At 35.2% G+C, this 15,927-nt stretch overlaps 1 protein-coding gene across 3 annotated transcripts in view; it reads right to left on the bottom strand.

Annotated features, from left to right (window-relative positions):
- The window catches only part of LOC136218527 (DNA topoisomerase 3-beta), a 57,037-nt gene extending 53,344 nt beyond the window's left edge, over nucleotides 1-3,693 (bottom strand). For 2 of the 3 annotated variants that reach the window (XM_066005449.1, XM_066005451.1), the window contains exons 1-4: nucleotides 3,571-3,693; nucleotides 3,417-3,473; nucleotides 770-873; nucleotides 504-597 (exon numbers count right to left, since the gene is read on the bottom strand). In XM_066005449.1, the coding sequence (XP_065861521.1) occupies nucleotides 504-597; nucleotides 770-873; nucleotides 3,417-3,473; nucleotides 3,571-3,594 (279 nt within the window). In that variant the 5' untranslated portion in view covers nucleotides 3,595-3,693. Of the gene's footprint in view, nucleotides 1-503; nucleotides 598-769; nucleotides 874-3,416; nucleotides 3,474-3,570 lie in introns of those variants that run through there. The other variant, XM_066005450.1, reaches the window with a different exon arrangement.
- Between the last annotated feature and the right edge of the window lie 12,234 nt (nucleotides 3,694-15,927).

Below are 15,927 nucleotides of genomic sequence, written 5' to 3'. Positions count from 1 at the left end.
TGAAATAGACCATCATTCTCACTTCCATAAAGCTTCAAATTACAATTTTGTTAATTTTAAAAGTTTATTTAATTTGTAAAAAATTTCTAATGTTGTTATTCTAGTCACGGACAATCATAATTAAATTTTTATAACCCCAAACAAATCTGTATGAACGAGGGAGGAAGATTACCAGAACTTGAATTGAATCAACATAAGCAGTCAACTTCAATTGTTTTCAATAGGTCACTATTGCTAAACCACAAAAATGTTTAGGCACAATAACCATGTAGAATATTTCATCATGTACTTTTACAATTAAACAATATTGTAAGATTTTCCAACTTAAAACAAGTTAAGATTTGTCTATACCTTTAAAAAAATTGTATCAATCATGTTAGAATAAAACTGAGCAATTTAGCTACACAATAATTTAGTGAAAATTCAATAACTATGAATGAGATCAACCCATATTTTCTCTCATATCAAACCCAAAATTTAACCAAGAAAGAAGCCACCGTTACCTTAGGGTTGGATTCTGCCTTAACGATTGGAGCTTGAAAAAGGTCCAAGGGATCATTGGCATTCCAATCTTGATATTTTGATGGAAAATCTACACTAAAATAACAATAAAAAGTAGAAGTTAAAGAGGCAAATAGAAACCAATTAGAAATGTACATAAGTCGTCACAATGGAAAGCAAAGCACTTCCAATGATAAATTGAATTCAAAAATAATATGACATATAAGCAACACTTCTCTTTAAATGTTGCGTTGGGGAGAAAAAGGACCTGAAAACATGCCCAATAACAGATGTCACTTTATAATATGCATCAGATCCAAGAAAAGTCCCTTGAAATTCGTGGACCTCTGTACTACCCTTCCTGGTAGACATCTGGAGCATGCAGCAAAATTTGTTAGCTAATGACATGATTGAATGTCATCTCTAAGAAAGCACGGCAATTAGCATTCTGATCAAAAGGCAGCATAATCACATAATCAAGAGTACCCCAAGAACAAAGAGCACAGGGAGAAAAAGGAAACTGTTGGAGGATCAGTATCCAACGAATACCGATTTGTCATATAGATAAGTTTATAATGAAGCAAACTCATTGTACGACAATATTGGGCAGATTCAAAAGCATTAAAAATAGGACAGAAAAAACTGAACTTGGTGATTACTTGATAGATTTACTAGCTTGTGGAAATAAATCTGCCACATCAAGGCATTAAAATCTCTAGAACACAACAAAAATATGATCTGTAATCATCGGTCAGTTTTCATTTTGAGGAATATATGCAAGGGTCTACATATAAGGATTTCTGGTGTGCTTCTGAAGCTACAAGTAGAAGGAATAAAGTTGGAATTGCTTTGAGAACAACAATTCTAAAATTGTATAGTTTGGAGCCCCTCAAAATGGACTCTTTCTTATAATAAAATCTTGTTCATTATCACTATTTATTTCCTTGAGCTGCACCAGTTTTGTAGTAATAATTGATTGTCAAATAAGCTTCCATGTTGTTAAATGGTAACTCATAAAGTTACAGAATTTAAGTTAAAGCACGCTGATCAAAGAAGATATGAATTCCTGAAGCAATTCATCTGCAATTCAATCATCTGACCAATTCACTAGTTTGAAATAACATCACCTCCAAAATTATATGTCCTACTTATTAATCTATTCTAAACAAAGGAAGAAAGGAGCAATTTACTGTCTTAGTTATTTCCTGTAACAAATCTCGTCTGTATCATCATACTTGAGATTACTTTCTTAAGCTGCGTCAGTTATGGAGTAACAGTTGATTGCCAAACAAGCTAGCAACCATGCTGTTAAATGGTAAATCATAACGTTAGACAATGACAATCTAATTGAAAGCTGGCTGATCAACGAAGACATGAAGACCTCAAGCAACTAATCTGCAATTCAATTTCCTCTCTGACCATATTTTCACAAGTTATTAATCTACTGAAACAAGAGGTGAGCTACTTACTGTCTTAAGTGTTGTTTGATACCATGATTCATCACTTAAAATTACTAAATCAAGCGCTTAATTTTTAACTTGTTTGATAATATTGCTTAATATTTTCAATTAAGTCAAAACAATTACTTAATATAGTAAGTCAAAACATTTAACTTAAATTTTAAGTTGGTCATTACCAAAAATAATATTTTAAATTTTTTATATAAAAGTTAATTTATATACTCTTCAAATATATACCTATTATCATTTCTCATAAAAATACTATTTATATCTTAAAAAACATTTAAACCTTTAAATTTGTACTTTATTTGTAGTGTTAATCAAACTTCATCAGTAAACGGTTTTAGCATTTATAATGTTCAATCATAAACTTTCATACTTGTTTTTTGTAGCACTTAGTTTCAGTTTATTCAATCAATGCCTTAGTCAGCGATGCTTCTTCATTTAGGAGAAAGAAACGCAAAATTCAAGCAAAAAGCTAAAAATGAAGATGTCCATAGCCTAGTACGTTGTAGAAAGTCAATCTCCTATTCCTTTAGCTAAAACAACTGCTAAAAAGTTTGAAAAGTTTGAGAAACAAAAATATAAAGATTTGATTGAAGATCTCATACTGAACTGCTCATCTATTGAACGTTCTCAATGTTATTGCTTGAAGAGGACACAAAACTCCAGGCTCTTCAGACCAAGATTTTGAGTCTCTTATTTCAACAATTCACCATAAAGACATCTTCAAGTAATCATATTATTATGGTGCCTTGCGGTATAGCTCACTATAGTCCTATTAACAACATGTTCAAAAAAAGGGCGGCCCTGTCGCATTACGCGTCCCCGCTGAGCGAGGGTCCGGGGAGGGGTCCCACCACAAGGGTGTACTTGCCCCTGCCAATTTATTTGGCAAGAGACCGCTCCTAAGACTCGAACCCGTGACCTTACGACAACAACGTTTTACCGTTGCGCCAAAAATCAACAATCATAGAGTGGTGGGAGACCTTCAAAACTTCAAGCAAATTTCCAACGCAAAGCATCTCCAGCAAAGATATATCTCCCACAATCATCTACTTGCTTGAACCAAGAATACAAATAGATACTTCTACACTGCAATTTGAATAACAGTTCTGCACTAAACATTCATAACTTGCCAAAATAGGGATATGCATAATTCTGAACTGGCAACAGAAGCCCAACTCTAGAATTATTGAACTTTAGGTTGATCAAACAAAGTTGGATTTACTAGACTTGAGAATTCAATTTAATGAATGAAAGCAAGAATACCAATCAAAGATAGAGACAACCCGTTGTTCTCTGGAACAACAAAAATTAAAATCTTAAAATGAAAAAATAATAATAAATAAATACTTAAAATTGGCTACAGGGGTTAACAGTATGAAAACAGTTACGAATTTGAAGAGAAAAAGGGAGAAAGATAGTCGGATAGAGATAATGAAGAGACAGTACCCGGCCATGGGAAAGTGCAGAAGCAATAGAGAGAGCGATGCTAGGCTTTTCTGCAACCTGTAAAAAGAAGAGAACTGAAGGAACTATGCACAACAAGGACGACAGAGATAGCAAAAGAACGGAAACAGATAGATTACAGAAATTATTAAGATACCATGAGAACTATGTTTGGAGCCATTTTTTGGGTTTTTGGAGGATTTCTGGTCTACTTCAATTCAATTCTTCAAATGAAAAAGGTCACTCGACATTAGAATGTTAGAAGAGAACACAACAAAATAGATATTCTTAAATTTTAGGGTAAATAACGTGAACTGTTATTTACAGTCCCTAAATTATAGTTAATCGGTCCATTAGATAAAAAAATTAACTGAACCGTTATCAACGATTGTTTAATCATCCAAACCGAAACTGGTCCATATGAATCAGTTAACCATACAATCGGTTAACTATTAATTTCGGTTAGGTTTTTCGGTTAATGGTTTTTAACCAATTCTCACTAGTTAACCAAAAATCAACGGTTAACCATAATTTTTACCCAAGCCTAAATTTTTAAACGATATTATATACATAATTTCAAAAATTCAAACGAATTCAAACATAATTATCAAACTAAAAAACAATTCATCAAGTTTACATTTAAAACATAAAAAAAATGTAAATAATATTTCATCAAAGTCTTATTACAACATAAAGCAGTATAATCTATGTTATATATTTATATTAATCTATGTTATAATCTATGTATTTATATTAAGCAGTATAATCTATATATTTATATTTGTCTTGCCTTTGTTGTCAAATAGCAGAGCCGTCTTAAACATTTTTGAGACCCTGTGCTAAATGAAAAAAATTTGAACTGTATTCATTAAAAAAATTAATACTTACATAAAATCTTAGACCCCGTTTGGTACGCTGTAATGGACGTCGTAATGGAATGACCATTACAATTGAGGTTCATTACCATGTTTGGTTAGTAATATCATTTTTGTTGTAATGGAATCACCATTACATCATTCAATTTTTCTTCACAAATTTATGTAATGGGCATTACAAACAAAATAGTCATGAATCACCATTACAATTAGCTCTTGTATTTTTATTACTAACGGTGAAATACGAAAAAAATATTAAAACATAAAAATTGAAAAAATACGAAAATGTGAAAAAATCGAAAACGAGAAAAAAAATGCAAAAAACGAAAAACATGAAAACGAGAAAAAATATGAAAAACACAGAAATGGTAAAACGAGAAAAAACACGAAAAAATGTGAAAAAACCGAAAAACGAGATAAAAATACAAAAACGAGAAAACGAGAAAAAATATGAAAAATATGAAAATGGTAAAACGAGAAAAAACACGAAAAAATGTGAAATGAAAAAGCGGAAAAAAAAACAAAAATGAGAAAAACAACGAAAAATGAAAAAAGAAATTGAAGAAAACATGAAAATCTGAAAAATGCAAAAAAAAACATGAAAATTGTATTTAACTATTATAAATATACGTATTGTAATGATAATTGCATTTTATGGATTTTATTAAAATTTGCAACCAAACATGGCCATGTAATCATGATTCCATTACATTATATTACACATTTGATAACATTACAACTTTGATTATATTATATTGCATTACAAAGTACCAAACGGACCCTTAATGTTTCTACAAAATGAAACACCAAAATACTTTTAACTTGATTGTTAACATAATAAATATAGTTAAATAATTAAATTAGATATTGTATTAATAATAATAATAAAAAATTGGGCCCCTTAATACTCTTATGGCGTTAATTTTTAGGATAAGTTAACATTCACTTAATTTTTCACATAATAATTAATAACATTAATTTATTTAGATTTGTATAATAAAAAAATTGGACCCTTTTAAATTTGGGGCCCTGTGCGGGAGAACTTCTTGTACACCATTTCTCCTACTCCCTTGTCAAATGGCATATATATATATATATATATATATATATATATATATATATATATATATATATATATTTAAATTTATACTTATTAAACAGTTCGGTTAACCGTTAACCACAGTTTTTGAACACTCTAACCCGAAACTGGTACCTATCTATTTTTTTAACCATTAAGAAAACCACCGGTTTGGTTCATCACTTTTTCCGGTTCGAATTATCGGTTTTCGGTTCGGTTACCGGTTTGACCGGGTTTTTTGCCCACCCCTATCTCAAATCCTCTCTAGCTTTTTAAGATTTTCAAAAACCCGACCTAAAACGATATGGCACCAAAGCAAGGAATGGGAAAAGGCTTGATAAAGGTTCCAGCAAGTTTTTTTTTACAAAAATTGAACGAAATCACGAGTTCTGCAACCGAAATCGGAGACGGAACTTGTTTTTTTTTTTGCCTAAATGGGTGCGCCTCCCATTGCGACCATAGGCGGAACGCATGAACTACGCGTTCCGCCTATGGTGGCAACGGGAGCGCCATGCGTTCCACCTGAACGCATGGCGCACGGGATCCCCACCCGTTCCACCTAATGGTGGAACGTGGCGTCGCACCCGTTCCACCTAATGGTGGAACAAGGTGCGCCACCCGTTTGGCCCTATGGCCAAACGGATGCCACGTCTGTTTGGCCGTAGGGCCAAACAGTTGCGGTGCACCAGTGAGCCCTAGGACCGATTGGTGCGCCGCAACCGTTTTGGCATGGGTCGGGTGGTGTGAGTCACCCGCCCAGGCCAAAAACAGGCCGTTTTTCAATTTTTTTCAAAAAAAATTTATTCGGGCCGCCCGTTGGCAGGCCCGAAATAGTAAAAAACCGAAAAACGAGAAATTGAGTATAAAAAATAAAAAAATGTATTTACTTGCTTTTTTGGTTAATTTACAGGATGATATTGCTGAGGCGCGTTCTGGACACATGCATACATCCTTGCGTGTTGTTACTATCTCTGCTCGGAGGATGCGGATGGAGCAGAGGATGATGGTGGACGCCTAGAGGGCACATACTACACAGGTCGAGCGTGTTGGACGTCAAGAGGTGGCAGATGCTGTAGAGATGGACGGAGATGACTCTATGCCTCCTCAGAGTGCTGATTATGTCCCAGTACCTCTTGGTGTAGTCACGAGTGGTCGAGACGGACGTTTTTCTGCTGCAGCAGGGTCATCTTCGGGTGAGAATTTTAAATTTAGTTATTATTATGTGATTTACTCGTGATTAGGAGGAAATATACGAATATTCTGAAATTCATTTACTGTAATTTCAGGTAGCAGCAAGCGCTCGAGGAGTGCTGGAGAGGATGACTGGATCGTGAAGGCCCCGATCCCTTGGGGTCCAGCTGATGGTGTTATGATCCCGAGCTTTCTGGGTCATATTGTCTATGCTATTTGGAGCGGACAGGATAGGGGCATCCTCAGGTGTCATACATGCTCAGTCTATTGCGGGAAGCTGGGGTTATGGTACAGTGGTGCTTCTAGGAGATCCAGTCGCGTATAGAGTCATCTGGGTTGTCCCATCTACCAGGTATCATGTATGCCCACATCGATGCGCCTCTGATTACATCTTTTGTAGAGCGTTGGCAGCCAGACACGTCATCATTCCACCTGTCGTTCGGTGAGATGAGCATTCTATTGTATGATGTGTGGCAGATTTTGTGTCACACCCGACCCTAAACGGCATCAGGTATGACAGAGAGAGGTTACAAATACCTAATGTAGTACTATGATTCAAGGTAAACCGAACTATAACTAATTTCCTTTATTGTTGCTCTCTAGTTGTTATTCTATTCTTAAACTCCAATTCTCTCTATAATGTCATAAAATCTATATTTCTATCACAAATTTAATCACACCGCATAGATGCGATAATTTTAACACTTGTATCTTTACTACTCTAATCTAACAATCAAATAAACCGAAATAAGCATTTTCCTTAAAGACCCTAAATGTTAGGTATCTATTTGGCTTGGACTTGGTAATATATTATTATCAAGCTTCCTACATATCCCGATATTTTCAAATAGGAAATCAAAGCCACGTAGTTCTCTAAAATTTTAAATGATCTAATATGGGTATATTTCTCATATTCAACTTAACTTCATTATCACCTTAATAAACTATTTTACTTAATGATAGAAAACTATTTCTAGTAAGAACATCCACCCATTCACTATATTTCCATCAATATTTAAATAAACAATCTATTAGTGCTATCTCATTTCTATTTCCTTCAACAATGCAAGCTTAATGACTTGCAATTTATACTCTTTAATCCTTATAGTACAGAAATCTCACGTTTTCGAAATGGCCCATTTGTCCTTCCTTTTTGTGCACATATTTATCCTTTAGAATTCTTATAATTGGCACTAAACTACCTCATGTTAATTCCTTTAAATATGAGCATTTTCCAAAACTTATTTCTCCAAGTCTTCTAAAACTTCCCTCTCTTACCCGTTTATTATAATGTAAAATTCTCGTCCAACTCTTCCGGATTGCCAATTAACTCGATTATATCCACAACATACTTCTAATTTGTCATGAGATATTCATGTAACCTATTCAAACAAGCTTTTATTTCCATTAAGTTATATAATATGATTATATAACTTGCAGTGTTCCATTTATTTTATTTTATTTTATAGCATTTGTGAAGTTTATGCTATCACGATTAAATCGGTTCTTTTTACTAAACGAATTATCTTTACCGAACGAATCCGACTCAATTGTCTAACATGATTTTTACCACGGAATAACTCAAGGTCTAAAACAATACCTTTTTGTATACCAATCTTTTGCTGTACTTTTTATAGTATTTTTGGATTTCATGAAATTTAAGAGACTCAATTTACTATCCCGTTATGCCGAACAAATCTAACTCAGTCTAAAATAATTTTTCAGAAGCCGAATGACTCAAAGTCTAAAAATGATTTTTCAACAAATCAATCCAAACATCAGTTCATCACAAAGAAACCATAGTCTTTAGTCTGCAATAAATCCCAGCAAAGGAATTCAGTCTAGGATGTCATCTTCCTCCTCCTTTCTATTTTAAACCGATCTCAGACAGGTAAACATGAACCAAAACACGGACAATGGAGATTTACTTCTCGAAATCAAAGGGGTAACACATAAATGGAGCAAGGGATATACAAACCAAAATCAAAGCCAACAACAATCGGCCTTACCTCATCAACAGCAACATCGAACAAACATGGCAACATCCATCTCAAACCAAAAGACATAGAACACCCTCCACCGCCGACACTTATCAAAACTTGTCCGATAAGACCTCATAAGGGTCTGGAACTAAGCAAAAACCATAAAAAACGATTAGGAGAGAGTAAACGAGAGTGAAATCAGAGAGAAATGGGGGTTGGAATCTATGGAGCCGAGAGAAAAGTCGAGAAGAAAGGGAAGAAGGAGAACTGAACCATCCTCTACCCATTTCCCCCAAAGATAATCGTGATAACAGTTGTATACAAGAATATGGAAAAGTTTCTAAATTACTCCCTCAATTACTAAAATATACAGTTAAATCCCTTATTGTTATAATTTCTCCTTTAATTTCTTCTGACATTTCAATTTAACCTCCAAACTTCTAATTCGAGTGATTCTTCGTTAATTTATTCGCCTCCATTTTTGTCTTTATTTTCATTTTAAGAATAAATCAAAAGTATGTGATTAATTGTTCAATATCTATAGAAGAACTGTAAATTCATCAGTAATTTGAAAATCAATTGGTTTTCAATATGAACCTTTATTATTTATTATCTCGATCACAAAATTCGCCACATATAACAAATCTCAATTCCTATTAAAATTACACGTCGAGCTGTATCCCGAATCCATAAAAATTAAATCAAAATTATATGAAAATCGTCCTTTGAATTAAAAAAATCATATTCTACTACTCAAATAATTAATCAATCATCTAGTAATATAATACAATTTAATATTAGGGTATAAAGTCCATAAATTCTGGACACGGACGTGACATTTTGCGCATCCCCGTAGATGGGGCTATGGTGACTGCTGAGGCGGGTACGGACGAGCTTCAGTCTTGTGTGATGGAGTTGTTTGGGATGACTCGGCCTGAGTTGCTGGTCAGTCACTACTTTTCTAGTGGTATACGAGCGGCTTCCATCATGGAGTATTGTCGAGGAGATCGGATTCCTGATGCCCAGGCTACAGCTTGGACGTGGCTTATGCTCGGTTGCACCTTGTTCGTAGATAAGAGTGGTGACCGCATCCGACCTTCCTGCCTGCTGGAGGTGCAGGACTCGGCAGTTGGAGCCATTGGACTCTCGTGGGGCTCGGCTGCACTAGTATATCTATACCGTCATCTAGGTATTGCTAGTAGAGAAGACTACGGGCAGATCGCGGGTTGTCTGACACTGCTTCAGGCATGGATTTATGAGTACTTCCCGTGCTTTAGGCCTCATCGGGAGGGAGTTACAGTAGACCCCGATCTTCCTAGGGCTTGCATGTGACCATCTATAGCGTTGGAGAAGACTGATGATCGGCTGAGATCATATCGCGCCCGGCTTGATAGATTGATCGTGGATGAGGTACAATTTCCATTTAATTAAAAAAACTGATGCCATTACTTGTATTACTTGTTTGTTAATGTAGTTATATACATCTATAGATGATATGGATGATGTATGGTCCTGATGCCATTATGGGTACCCCGAGGACGACATACACCAGATGGATACGATACCGGGATGTGATCGAGCCGTACATGCCGAGGAGATGCCTTCGCCAGCTTGGTTATGTGCAGACCATCCCCATACCGATCTTGAGGCCATACAAGGCTGTACGTCCCTGGTCCAGCTTGAAGTATCGGGTAGAGGTGCCCGCTGATATGGTGCAGGATATTTAGGACTCGTTTCCCGAGGCGGCCATGCTTATATTATCTCAGTTCACTCTAGCACAGACTTCTTCGGACTCTGAGGAGCAGTACATGCATTGGTACACCCATCATTCACACCCTCATCTACTCTCGGAGATGACTGCACCCGCACCGACTGTCTATTCTCGCTCGAATAGTGAGATTGTAAATGATTTTGGTTTTAATCTACTGATCTACAAATATGAAATTCCATTTAATGAAATATGAAATGATATTCAGTGAAATATGAAATGATATTTATTAAGTTTTTGGTTTTTCTTTTGTCAGTGGGTTAGCCATTTTGCTAACTGGGGTGAAGGTGTTTTGGAGGCGATGAACCATCTTGATGAGGATGTTGCAACTGAGTGGAGACAGTCGTACGAGGCGATTATGGATGTTTGGCATTTGGCCAAGTGATTTATGATTGTAGCTTAGTACTTTTTATTATAGTTGTACGGATTATATTTTTACGTATTTTAGTACTTTAATTATATAAGTACGTACTTGAGTACTTTTTTTATAAAACTATTAATATAACTGTAACTAACTGTAACATAACTGGATAATTTCAGAATATTACAGAACTCTTTCACAAACAACTTGTAACATAACTGTAACTAACCGAAACATAACTGTAACTACCTGAAACATAACTGGATCATTCTAGAACATTACAGAACTTTTTCACAAACAACATGTAACACAACTGTAACTAACTGAAACATAACTGTAACATAACTGGATCATTACAGAACATTACAAAACTCTTTCACAAACAACTTGTAACACAACTCTAACTAACTGAAACATAAATGTAACAAATTGTAACATAACTGGATCATTCCAAAACATTACAGAACTCTTTCACAAACAACCTGTAACACAACTGTAACTAACTGAAACATAACTGTAACTAACTGTAATATAACTGGATCATTCTAAAATATTACAGAACTCTTTCACAAACAACCTGTAACATAACTGTAACTAACTGAAACATAACTGGATCATTCCCGAACATTACTAAACTCTTTCACAAACAACCCGTAACATAACTGTAACATAACTGGATCATTCCAGAACATTATTAAACTCTTTCACAAACAACTTGTAACATAACTGTAACTAACTATAACATAAATACGACTAACTGAAACATAACTGGATCACAATAACAACTAATACTCAAAGTCTACAAAATACACAATAACAGTTAAATGTCCCTAATGTTAACCAATCTGGTCCACTATGCTCTCCTATCATCATAGAAGCGCTCCCACCCTTCAACGCGTCGAACATGGTATTGAAACCATCATGCCAATATAGGGGGTACCGGAAAATTAGGAGATAAATTTAAACGGATATAGTGTCGACAGTGATTCCCTAAATGAGCTATACATATCTCTCGTTCTGGTCTTGCATCAGTGGATGCGGCATACAATGGTAACATAGTACCATAAAACTGCAATGTCTTCCCACTCGCGAAGCCGAAAAATATGACAACAACATTATACAATGTAGCAATCGGATACAAGTCATCCCAAACGAGCATCCAATAGTCCTGCGAACAACCTCCACCGTCCCAACCTATCCTACTAATTGATGAATCAACACCGTCAATAAACACATTTTCATACAGGAAACAGTTAACAATTATTTCATTTCTAAGGTTATGTCTAACTGCTTGCCACGATTCTTCGCTACCAAAAATATAGGTAGAAACCACACGGAAGCCACAATTTCCATCACCGATGAGGTCGTAATATGATTCGACGTAGGGCTTAATGATCCCGACTAATTTTTCAGAATGTATGAAATCACAAACGTCAAACGTATTTCCATCTGCATTAAGTGTAAATGAATTAGATATTGCAAATTTGTATTACAAAAACAAGTTGGGTTGATCAAATACACATTACCTGATAAGGCAACATTGTGGACAGATGATGAAGAGCTTCTTCTACCACGACTCATAGACGAACTAGTAGAACAAGCACGTCCACGACGAGTGTCATTGTACTCCTAGGCACTCGGCGTACGTTTTGTGGATTTACTCGCCTTAGGTCATCCTCGAACGTGAAATTTTACGTCGGGCTCAGTGTAATGTGCTTGATCAGGGTGCAGTTGATCATGGATAAGTATTGAAATATTCCGCAGCAAGGCTGGGTCACCTTTAGAGACCTGGTCGACTAAGGATTGAAAATATCTCTGATCCTCCGTCTGATCATTACACCCTGCATTTTCATCAGTGTGACCATAATTAATTAAAAGTGTTCTCTAGAACACATGAACCCTCTCAATACTGATCATACGATTAAGATCATATGCTTGTTTGAGCTCACATGCACATGGTATCTGATGAGAGGTTCTCAATACACAACCGCAAAGCATGTTCACTTCATGGCTCAACCTCTCATGCGCTCTAACTCTTCATTGAGCAACTGCATGCAGTGGTGGGAGACATTGCAGACCAGGTAGTTAAGTGGAAATCCGGAGTACATGACTCCTTTACGAAGCCTGGACTGCTCAAGCATGTACCTGATAAGAAGATAAACATACTATCAGTTATAAAATACATTCATAAATGCAAATTACTTAACTGCATTAGAACATATTGCAAATACATGATATTAGTTGCCTGAGATTCTATCTGCTTGTGAACCTTTTGCCATATCGTAACGAGGGAGCCAGTGGCGGTATTGAGCCATTGCTTTAGACTCGTATGTTCGCTCTCCACACGACAAGAAGTTGTGTTCCCAAAATGTAGGAAATCCTTCGTCCAAACAACATCAAACTTCTCCTTATGCACCAACCACGTCTCCTTAACGTACGAGATAAGATTTTGATACCTATTCATCGCATCCTTCATCTTGCTCAGATTTTTCTCGTACGCCGCAATGGTTAAGGATTGTATTATTGTTCTCCATTTTCCATTCTTGAATTTAGTGGCATATGATTTATCTCCCATAATTCTGTACACCCGATCTTCTACATCCTTATTTATATGCCAAGTGCATAGCAAGTGTGCTGAATGTGGAAAAACCTCTTGGATCGGCTTCAACAACCCCAACTCCCTATCACTAACAATAATAGTCGGGTTAAGATCAAACCCCGTCAAAACTCTCAACCGCTGCAGGACCCAACGATAGCTCCTTTCAGTCTCATCTTTAATTATGGCATATGTGATCTTAAAGTTGTTATTGCATGGCGTCATCCCAACAATTTCAACAAATGGCATTTTGTACTTGTTAGTTTTGTACGTTGAATCAATGCTGATATACCAGTAATAGGTCCTGAATAAATCTACTGATTTTGGATTTTCCATAAACACATGCGTTATCACGCTAGAATGAGAATCAACTTGCGTATAATGAACATACTTGTTCTCGACAGAAATATGGTAGAACTGACTAGCCAGGTCTCTACCTTCGAACCCATCCTTCCTCATCTTATCCCTGTAATTGTAGACGTGTTTAATTGTTGGGTTATCTGTTGGATGCTTTTCTTTAACTGCTGCTAAAATAGTACAGGGCTTTGCTTGAGCCGAACTCATATCACGCACAATTATTTTAAATACGGTACTGAGTCCGCTCATCTGCCAACTTCCCTCTAGATACACACATAACGTATGATTGTGCTTACCAGTTAACCAAGCCTTAGTCTGTATCCCCCAACCAGAAAGGTCTGAATGTTGATAGGCTTTAATCTGAAATTTACATTTCCACGCTGTAGTTTTACTTTTTCTTATTAAAGTATCTTCAGAAGTTCTCAAAACACATCTTTAGCGTTCACCCCGTGAACATCTCAACAGCTTCTGTTTTCCCCCATGTTTGTGCGAAGATCTTATAATCTCAAACCCATTTTGAATAGCTACCTGTTTTGCCCAATCAACAGCATCTTGACACGAAGGGAAAATGGTGTCCGTTATGAAACGGGAACTGTAATCATTGCCGTCGGGATTCCAATATTCTAATGGTTCCTGAATATAAAAAAAATGCATAACATGTATTAATGAAACTTGAAAAAATAAAAAAATTTAAATTTGGGGGTCTTTTGGGCCTTTTTTAGGTTACCCGTTCCATAGGAGGAACGGGCGGCGCATGCTACCCGTTCCATAGGTGGAACAGGTGGCGCAGTGGTTTCCATTCAGCCTATGGAACGGGCAGCATGCGCCGCCCGTTCAGGCCAAATTCAAAAGAAAAAAAAATCAGAAACCAAATTTTATTTAAATTTAGGATCGTAATAATACCTCGTGAATGCTCGGTTCTATTTTCGTAAAAGTCATTTTTTTGCTCGGGAGAGAGAATTTTGAGTTTTAGATGAAAAAAATGAGAAGGGCGAAAGGGTAAAAGAGGGGGCAGTGATAAGTAAATTAGGGGCGATAAATAGCAATATCCTAAATAATTAGAGCAGTTTCACACAAAGTCTTCCATATGATTCCAATTGTGTCTGCTAAGTTACTAGTAGGGTGTTTGGTTATACTCAAGAATAATGATTTATTTCTTTGATCTAATCTAATTTAATCGGAATCCAATAATTTAGATGCGATATGATTTAATTGCCTAATTCAAAGTAAAATTTAAAAATTTTAAAAAATAAATTTCAAAAAAAAAAAAAGAAAAAAAAAAGAATTTGTGACTTGTTATCCATTTTTATTATATTCATTTAACATTGAATCTTTGTACATTAAATTCTCACTAACAATTGTGCTTGTTTCGTTTTTCATAGTGGCGTTTAGCATTTTACTCCAAACCGCAGGAAATATAACGTTTAGTTAGGTTTATAAATTATATAACCGCAACATTTAGCATTTTCTTTAAAAATTGCAGCATTTTGGAGTTTTTTATAAACAACTGTTTGTAGTTATTTGTTATTGATAAAATTATCCTTTTTATTTCCGCAAAATATGTTTTATCTTTAACATTATTTATATTTCTACAACATAATTACTGGAAGAACAAGGTTTTATTGCGTTCAATAAATATTTTTTTTTATTATATTTTACATAGATTATTTTTATTAATTTGTGCAACACATTTTTTATTTTATAATAGGATAAGGTGCAAAAATACCCCCTAACGTTTACAGCTAGGAGCAATTTTACTCTTAACGTTTAAAATTGTGCAATTATACCCGGCCGCCAAGAGCAATTTTACATGTGCATCATTCACACGTTGGGTCAATTTGAGAAATAATTCATCAAACTGTCTTCTTGGTCATGCATATTGTCATCGACACTTCACATGTGCATCATTTTATCATCATTAGTAACAAATCACAAACATATGATTAGACGTGAAATTTTTTAATATAAAAAAATATATTGTCTTTTGTACGAGTTGGACAAAAAAAATTCAAATATTTCAATTTATAAATATTAATTTTCAATTTTATTATTAAATCACAAAAAAATATGAAATCTCTTTTTAGAAGTAACTGATATGTGCAATTGGTGTATAATAAGAAATAAAATATCTTCTCTTAAAAAAAATCTGTGTTTTATAATAATGTTTGAAATTGATTCAACTTGCCAATGTTAAGGGTAAAATTGCTTTTAGCTGCCAACATTATGGGTAAAATTGCATCATTTTAGCATTAAGAGTAAAATTGCTCCTAGTTTGTAAACATCATGAGCATTTTTTCACCTTAGCC

Source organism: Euphorbia lathyris, chromosome 2 (assembly GCF_963576675.1).
Source record: "Euphorbia lathyris chromosome 2, ddEupLath1.1, whole genome shotgun sequence".
NCBI lineage: Eukaryota > Viridiplantae > Streptophyta > Magnoliopsida > Malpighiales > Euphorbiaceae > Euphorbia > Euphorbia lathyris.
Note: the sequence above shows the minus strand (reverse complement) of the source record. Positions and strands in the feature narration are given on the sequence as shown.